Source organism: Chinchilla lanigera, unplaced genomic scaffold (genome assembly GCF_000276665.1).
Source record: "Chinchilla lanigera isolate Chin_1 unplaced genomic scaffold, ChiLan1.0 scaffold00008, whole genome shotgun sequence".
NCBI lineage: Eukaryota > Metazoa > Chordata > Mammalia > Rodentia > Chinchillidae > Chinchilla > Chinchilla lanigera.
Genome location: NW_004955409.1, coordinates 12,498,876 through 12,508,311, shown reverse-complemented (window position 1 = coordinate 12,508,311; position 9,436 = coordinate 12,498,876). Strand labels below are relative to the sequence as shown.

Sequence of the window (9,436 nt, the reverse complement as noted above, 5' to 3'; positions counted from 1 at the left end):
TAGTACTTGTCAACCTCCCACAACCAGTTAATGATGAGTCCCACGTTACCACTGTATTTGAGTTATAGGATTTCAAAGGGCGAGTGTGACTCAGAACAAACACCCCCAAAGACAACACAGTGGATCTTGTATCTCTTTTGGACAGAGTATGGTTTTGGTTCTATGAGGCACAGTTACACCTTTTAAGCACAAGCACAACTTTAATACTTTTTTATTTGGAAGCTAAATGTGATCATAAGGGGCACAGATGGATGCTACACTGCTGAGGTGGACTAGAAGGATTCGTACTGTGTTGGTCTGATTAAGCTAGGGGATATGCTTGACAGGCTCCCCTTCTCTTTTATGTTTCCAACTTAAAGTTGACAAAAACAGGATCTCACACAACCTGGCAGGCAGAAGTAAAGCAGCAGTCATCTTCCCAAGGTTGTCCAGCGTGGTGGCAGTCACCCACTACCCAGCAAATCTAGCCCCATATCCAGCTCTGTGTCCAGTTACTGTCCCTACTGACGAACAGCTGCCCCAGCCCCTACCTGGGTGTTTACACAGAGGCAAAGGCTCCCTACAGACCTCCTCAGGAGCTTCCTGTCTGCAGTTCTCCAGTCAACAGCTGGACACCTGCTTATCAGACCCCAGGATGTAGAACCTCGGACCAAACAACTCCCTTCTGACCTCTGCATCCCCAGCCCTTCACCAGTGTGCAGGGCCTAATTCCTCCAGTAAATCCTGCACACACAAAAGGAACTCTATTCTCCTGATGGGTCCCCAGGACACAGGGACCCAGTGCTCCACACCATTCAATGGTTCTTGCTTTGGTCACGCCAAGCTGAAGGAAAACAGACCACCTCCCTCTGCACAACCTGTGTGTCCTCCCACAGTCTTCAAATTGCTAGGGTTGGCAGAGTGACAAAATACCTATGTTTTGCCTTAAAAATAAACACTCCAGGTGGCCTTAAAGTCCGATCTATTCTTTGCCAGCACTGCCGCTTCATGAAGACTTCCCAAGCTGAGATTTTTCTTAAAATGAAGGCTGTTAATCTGCTCTAAAAGAATTCCCCTCAGAATTACTTTTACATTAGGGAAATTTCACTCAGTGACTTAAAACAGAGCCCTGTGGGTTAATTCAACTTTTTTTTTTAAAGGAAGGCATGAACGTGGACAACAGTTTTGCTTAAGACTCTTTACCTTTGTATTCTTTATCACAATTGGATATTTCATCCCTGAAAAACAAAGAATCAGTGAAAGATTTTTTTTTTTTTTTTTAGTAAAAGCAGACCATCATTATTTAATCAACTTAAATGACTAGTAACAAATTTAACTAATACCAAACGTAAGTGACTTTCTTTTGTCATAATTGGACCCAGTTTTTCATTCTGAGGGTTTTTTTTTTACCAAGTAACAAGATTAAACAGATTCATACTTGACAATATATAAAATTGACAAGTTTTTTTAGCTTGTCTCAAGTTGTTTAATCTACACTTACAACCATTCCCACCTCAATGCCAAAACAGATAGTCCTAGTTTTCACTGGGCACTGAACAGTGGGCTGTCACAACTCAGTGTTAATTTTCCCAGAGATGAAGCTACAGTACGAAAGACTGCATTATGCAAATGCTGGTCACCAGATTCCACGCAGCATCTGGGCTACTTAGAGAAGCAAGAGTTATCATAACACAAAAATTCCAACAATAAACTGACCACTTATAAAATTAGTTCCCACTCAGATACATGAGATCTTAAGATCTTAAAAAGCTTATATATAGAAAATTAAGAAGACAATCTACCTACATCACGAATTCAATTCATTATGCTATCTACCTATAACGATCTTATTTAAAAATTTTTTTCATCATCCTAGAATTTTAAAGCATACTGGCTGAATAGTTCAGATGCCAAGGATGCCTTTAAAACCTGTCAAGGTGAAAAGAACTGAACACTACTTTTCACTCCTTTGAATTTTCCTGAAACAAATAGAAAGCTTATAAATCTTTCATTTGACTAAAAGAAAAAATAAGTGTCCTCAAAGAAAAACAAAAACAAACTCTAAAATGAGATGGAAGCCAAGTGTGGTGGCACACACCTATAATCCCAGCACTCTGGGAAGCTGAGGAGGACAATTCAAGCCCTGCCTGGGCAACTTAGTCACTTAAGACTTTGTCTCAAGATAAAAAAAAGTTGGTGATGTCTCTCAGTGTGAAGGCATGGGTTCACTTCCCAGTACTTCAAGCAAGTAAATAAATAAAAAAGCGGAAGGTTAGGGGCTGCAGAATGTCTGAGTCTTTTCTATGGCTGGGGGCTGCTATTCTGAAACTTGAAAGTACTCAAAAATCACCAACTGCCACTGTTCCTAAGCCTGTATCCCAAGTCAGGGTCACTAGGTCAGGATGATGCTAAAATCTGTATTTTAAACAAGCACCAGTGAGAGATTCTACCTCTCACCTGCAGGGCAGGGAAGAGGCTGGGGAATAACTGTCCATACACTTCCCAGGTAGCTCTGATTTTAGTACCAGCCTGACTGTCTGATGGGTGCTTTCAGCACCAGCTCCTCCCAGGAGTTCTGGTTCCCTGGTGTCTCTCTCACCTCGTCTCTCTGCACCCGCTCTGGCTTGCACCCTCCTCTAGCTCTCCTCCAGGTGGGCCTCCTACCATATCACCTCAGACAGAAACTCTCTGAAACTTCACTAAAAGTCAGTTCAGGTTTTCAACAGGAAAGATGAGGGTGGCTTACCATCTTTACTGCTGGAAGGGCTTTCTTTGGCCATTTCAATATCTTTCACTTCAAAATCGGTGATGACAGAGCCACCTGCTTCTTGGAAATCGTGGGCAAACGACAAAGCTATCTGTCGATAATCCACAATGCCAGTGTATGGACAATCAATAGCCATTAGACCCTAAGACAGAATTATGAAAAAAGTCAAACAATGTAATCAACAACCAATGAGATTTTCTCAAAATTTTATTTGGGGCTGAATTTATTTACATTTTTATTTTGATGAATAACACATATTATCTTTGCTTGGAAAAAATTGACAGTCTTTTTTTTTCTTTCTTTTGAGACAGATCTTGCAATACAGTCCAGGCTGACCTGGAACTCGCAATATAGCTTAGGCTGCTCTCAAACTCAAGATTCTCCTGCCTCAGCCTCCTGAGTGCTAATATTACAGGCCCATGCCACTATGCCTAGTTGATAGTTTTAACAAAAAAAAAACAACCACAAAAAGTTGTTCCATTAAATACCTAAATTTAATGATTATTACATATATGATACATCAAACAGAAATAATGCTAGCTAATTTTTAAAAAAAATCCCTATAATCAGAAAACAACTTTCTTCCTTAAAGGAATTAATTTTGCTATTCTGGATCCTCACCACCCGCTTTGGACGGACCTCCTCTAGAAGGTCTTCCTTCTTTTCTTTCTCTTTCTCGCCTTGCTCCCTCTAGAGTGAAGTTGGTGTTCCCGCTACCCTCGCGTACGTGCGCTGGGGAAATGTGGAGAGAGCCCCTGCCAGCATGCAGCCCAGTGCCCCGGCCAGGGACTGGTGGCAGGGCGCAGGCGGCCAAGTCGAGATGGGGCTGGAGCACAGGCTGGCTGTGACGGTCAGCCGGGAGGCAGGGCAGGCACTGGCCAGGTCAGCAGGCTACAGCTTGACATCTGAGGCCGTGGCAGGTCGTGGGCAAGAGCCAGGCGAGCGGGTCAGGGAAAGTTGAGAGCAGACTCAGCCAGGAGACAGGAACAAACAAGCATGTGCGTGACCAGTAACATTAAAAGAAAAGGTGGAATGATTGGCAGAACTGAGGTCGGAGGGCGTAGTTAAGATCTGCCCAGAGAGCTGTGAGGAGTTGTCCTCCGAAGGCAAAGTTTACAGAGGCAGTTAAAAATTTTCCAAGAGTCTCCCCTGGGGAGTACTTAGTCTTCTTCTTAAAGGAACTGGTCCAAGAAGTCCTTTAGAGCTGCCCTGATAAACTTTTTTCTAGATGTCCTAAGGGAATCAGAAGTATTCCTGTGCCATAGAAATTCTGCTCAATGTTCCTGGAAGCAGAGGTGAGGTCTGGAGAAAGGGAGGAATTTATTCAGGACACTTTTATGAAATAACCACATTACATTTCCTACTATGTATTCTCACACCTTAATGACTACAAGTTGCCATTATCCATAGCATCGCACTTCTGCAGAGGCCTCAGAGAGAAGCAGGAAGCATCTCTTTCCCAAGTTATCAAGTTGTGGTGTTTGGCACATAGCATACAGGAAAATTTTCTTTGAACAGAGAAAAAGAAGATCTGTTCTGAGTCAGTTCTTGTAGTGGGACACTCTTTAGGGGCTTTGTGACCGTGGGAAAGTAACAGCTAGTTTCTTCCTTTGTAAGACCAAAAAGAAATGTGCACACGTGTAGTTTTACTACATATGCACACGTATTTCATCTATTCTCTCCAAGAACCTAGCAAGAGCACATGTCAGGTGCAAAGAACAATATCCTGACCTAGTTTAGCGCTTATAATATGCGGAAAATTTTGTTTTGTTTAAATAATAAAGCCTGATATAAAGAATCATGTGTTTCAGTTCCTTTTTATCTCTCTCTTTAAAGCTTTTTTTTTTTTTTTTTTTAGTACCAGGACTCCAACTTGGGACCTTGAGCTTTCCTGGCAGGCACTTGTGCCGCTGAGCTATATCCCCAGCCCCTCTTTAAAGCTCTTTACAAGGATCTGTAACACATAACAATCAGATATGATCTCCTAAATCTCCCAAATTTCAGTGCCACCAGAAAACCAGAAATCTTGCTTTTTAAATTCCAAAATTAAGTTATTTTCACATCACAACCAAATCTATAGTGGAGTCAGCTCATATATCCTTTTTTCTTTTTTGACACCAGTGATTAAATTTTAAAGAGCTTTTCATTAGCAAATAAAAGTTTTAAAAACTGTCAAAAACTCACTTTTGAAGGTTATAAATTACTTTATTCTCCAAAGTAATACCTGGTAGGATCATGCCCATGATGTTCTGACATCTTAGTTTTGTATTTAAATTCCACCAGAATCACATAATGAAACAGTGACAAGACTAACGCACTTTCCGGAAGCACTTGTTCAATACAATGTGTGGGAAGCCATGGTTCTGGACTGAGTTCCTGTACTAAAAACCGCCAGATCAAACCAAAACAGAGTTACTCATGCTGGAGTTCCATGGCACCAGATAAAGTTGTTTACTTGACCTTCCAAGAAATCAGGACGGACAGGTAACAGCCAAAATCCCAAAAAGACCAGTTTTAGCCAGCATTCTAAGAAAGTTCCCTTTATTCTAACCCTGAAAGGAAAATAACTTCAAAACAACCGATCTGCTTTTTGTTCCTTATTTTTGCTTTTGTAAGTACCTAACTGCCTACAAAGCCAACCTCCTCTGCTCAGCTAACCAGGCTTCTTTTTACTGGAGCTACAGCAATGAAGAATTGGGAAGCAGTGCAGGAGACAAGCGGACAGGACAGAGTCCAAACACCGTCCCCCGACACTGCAAAAGAATACTGCAATACAGTGGGAGAGTAAAGGTCTTCGTGGTAAATGATGCTGGGTCAGCTGGATATTTGTTGGGGGAAATAAAATGTACTCTGAAGTTTATAGCATATATAAAAATCAATTCCACATGAATTATAGATCTAAATGTGAAAAGTAAAACAATAAAAATTTTACAAAAAACAGAATATTTTCAAGACCTTGCAATAGGCAAAGATTTCTCAAACAGAAAACAAAAAGTACTAAACATAAAAGAAAAACAGATGCATAAATTGCTAAAATGACTAAACTAATATTTAGAACTTCTGTTCACCTAAAGACACTATTAAAGTGAAAAGACAAGTTACAGAGAGGTGAAAGATATCTGTAATACATATTTAGGTATATACATATATTACAAACATACATATATGTGCAAAAAAATTCATCCAAACTGTAGTATATAGTGAGCCTCTAAAATTATTAAGAATTAATAATTATAAGAAAAACAGTAAGCCCAATAGGAAAATAGGCCAAAAAGTCAAACAGGTACTTCATAAAAGAAAATACCCAAATGGTCAACATTAGCATATGAACAGGTATATAACTTTGAGCCACTGGGCAAATACACATTAAAAGCATAATGTAACACTACTAGTTAAGCTACAGGATGCTCAAGTGATAAAGCCTATGCAAATATTTCAAAATCTGAAAAACTCTGAAATCTGAAACATTCCTGATCTTGTCCACTTCATACGAGGGACACTCAAACTGTCTTACATACCCACCAGAATGGTTAAAATGAAAACAAATAGTAAGTGGTAGTGAGGTTGTGGAGCAGCTGGAACTCTACACACTACTGATGAGACTACCAACTGGAACACATACTTTGGAAATATATGCATATAAAAATTGCAACCTAGGTATTTCTTTCCTAGGTATCTGCCTGACAGAAATACAAACATGTATTCACTGAAACATGTGAAAGGTCACAGACATACCATTTGGAATGGCTCCCCATTGAAAAACTATCCTAATCCCCACCACCAGCAGAACAGATCATGCTACGTTCACATAATAGACAGCATTAGATACATGACAATGGCAACAAACTATGACTACATGCACCAGTATGGACAACTTTCATAATACTGAATAAAAAAGACACAAAAGACGATAAAAGAGCACATACCATATGATTCCACAAACATAAATTCAATAACCTATGCGGTAAGAGGTCAGGATTGTGGTTACCATTTAGGGTAACATACTCCTGGAGAGTATGAGGTGAGTCCTCCAAGGCTGGGGATTATCTCTTTTTTTGTATCAATGCTGGCCATTCTTTGTACAAACTCATGAATCTATGGTCTTAGAATCTGCTGTATGACATGATTCCAAAAAATTGGAGCACACAAAAAATGAGGGTGCAAAGATGAAGAGGGATGTTAGTACATAAAAATAAAAATGTACACTTACGACTCTAGCTATTTGGCAGGAAGGGAAACAAATTTGTCTCTGAGTGTCACTGTAGCCAATGCAAACAGGACCATGCAATCAGTTAAATGATTTAGTGTCCATAAAATAAAAACGAAAGTAAGCAACCTGTGCTTAGGAGGAACAAAACTATTCTCAGAAGAGCTGGGAGTAATTTCTCCTGACAGTTCTCAGAGCAAGATGTTGTGTAACACAGCAACGTATGTAGTCAACCACTGCAGAAGCCACAGTGAGTGACACAACGACCTTCCCCATAGGCTGAAGCTGTAAAACCAAAGCACAACTCAAAGTGGCGAAGTGGGCAAATGCAGGATGTAGGGCAGGGAGGAGGGTGGGGAAGCAAAACGCTGCAAGGCAGGGGTGCCCCTCTGACGGTCTCAACAGATGTAGCACAGTAAGTGATTAACACACCCACTGGGGTTCCTCCCATAATTAGGGTTTCTCAAATCCAACTTTTGTTTTGCTTTGTTTTCAGTACTGGTGATGGAACTCCGTGCCCTGAACATACTAGGCAAGTGCTCTACCACTAATTACACCTCCAGGCCTTTAAAATTTTATTTTGAGACAGCGTCTTGCTACAGTTGCTCAGGCTGGCTTCAACCTGTGATCCTCCTTGGCCTAACGAGTGGCTGGTATTACAGGCATGTGTCACTGGCACTGGCACTGAGGAAATTAAGGTTTTGGTAAGCATTACCTGGTGGTGAGTTCAAGGTCATGCTTCTTCTCTTTTTTTTTTTGGTTTGTTTTTTTGAGACAGGGTCTCACTATGTACTATGTACACTTGTAGTTCAGGCTATGTATATATAGCCTGTACATAGTACTCACTATATACTATGTACACTATGTAGTTCAGGCTGGCCTTAAACTCATGGAAATTCTCCTGCCTCAGCCTCCTAAGTGCTGGGATTACAGGTGTGTACCACCATGGCCAGCAAGGTCACGCTTCCTAAAGACAAATATCTGGAGTCTGAGTCATGTATACAAACAATAAAATGAAGGAAGGAGTACAGGAAATATAGCCATTATCAGAACAGTCATTGCAATGGTCTCTGAACGGTTACCAAAGAAAGCTGATAAGCGGAGTAACTGCAGATGCTCCTCGTTTAGTGACCAAGTTATGTTCCAGCCACAAGTGCATCAGATGAATTAGTTGCTAAAAGGAACTGCATATACGATGTATATTTCTGTATACAGAACAAAGAAACGGTCAAGGGAAATTCCCACTTGGGGCTCTGCTTTTTTGTGGTTGTTTTTCTTCCGGTACTGGGAATCGAACTCACAACCTTGCGCTTACCACACAGGTGCTGTGCCGCTGGGCTAAATCCCCAGCCCCTTGGGGCTCTGCTTTTATTTGGATAACTCTGACATGCAGTACTGTCATGTATAACAGAACATAAAATTATAGTACTGTACAGTACAATTGCCAAAAATTACAGTACTGAAAAAACAAGGTCTACTGTACCAAAAAAGGCATTGAGACTCTATAAACAAGATATACAAAATGGTACACATCAAAAAAGATGGGTGGTAAGTCCGAGCAATGCGGAGTGAGTCCAAACAGCAGGCTTCAGTTGTGAGTCCAACCAGTTGTTAAACAGGTAGGTCATTAAACAAGGAATGTCTGTATTACAGTATTATTCATGTCTTCTTCAAAGAATAAAGGTGGGTTTCCCCACTGTATGCTTTAAGCCAGACACTCTACAACACTACCTTCTCATTCATGCCACATACACTTTCCTAAAACACAGAGCTATCCTCCTCAAACATTTTCAGTGGGTCTCCACGTCTACTGGAAAAACTTCAAAGTGACTGGCATGAACGTCAGTTCCCTTTCATGGGCCCAATCCTGCCTTCCCAGTCTCATCTCTTATCTCTCCCCACAACCTGCGTTCCAACCACACGCCCTTGTTCAGGGTTTTCCAAACATGACATACGGTCTCAGACCTCTTCTTGCCTTTCTTTTTGGTCAGGCCTGGTATTTTCTCAAAGGGAAACAAAAAATCAGATGTTCTGTTTGTGGCATCTGGTGTCTGTCATCTCGCTGCTTCTGTGACAGGATCATCTACAAGGCTTCGTATGACACAAAAGGACTGAGCCCTAAGTGAAAACACCCTTTGGCCGCATGCATGAGGCCAGTGAATCACTTACCCTGCAATACGGCTCCTTCTTTTTTATATCCTCCTGCTGGATCAGCCTCAAGCCCCGGACACCATTCTGCAGGCCCCTCTCATATAAAGCCTGAAGTCTGGGAATTTCTTCTTGTTCAACAGCTACTATTAGCTTTTAAGAAATGATAAAGAGTATAGATAGAGTTTAATATATCGGCTAGGAAAGATATAAAGTCAACACAAAATCATAAATTATTACATGACTCAATTAGGACTGATTTAATTTTTTTATTCATGCGTTTATTTTCTTCCTTTCTTGTTTGGGTTTTTTTTTTTTTTTTTTTTTTTTTTTTT

At 40.7% G+C, this 9,436-nt stretch overlaps 1 protein-coding gene across 1 annotated transcript in view; it reads right to left on the bottom strand.

Moving 5' to 3' along the window:
* The window catches only part of L2hgdh (L-2-hydroxyglutarate dehydrogenase), a 46,757-nt gene that overhangs the window by 23,448 nt on the left and 13,873 nt on the right, over window positions 1-9,436 (bottom strand). Inside the window, exons 4-6 of the mRNA XM_005376827.1 lie at window positions 9,123-9,254; window positions 2,726-2,888; window positions 1,183-1,217 (exon numbers count right to left, since the gene is read on the bottom strand). Coding sequence (XP_005376884.1) covers window positions 1,183-1,217; window positions 2,726-2,888; window positions 9,123-9,254 — 330 coding nt within the window. The remainder of the gene's footprint in view (window positions 1-1,182; window positions 1,218-2,725; window positions 2,889-9,122; window positions 9,255-9,436) is intronic.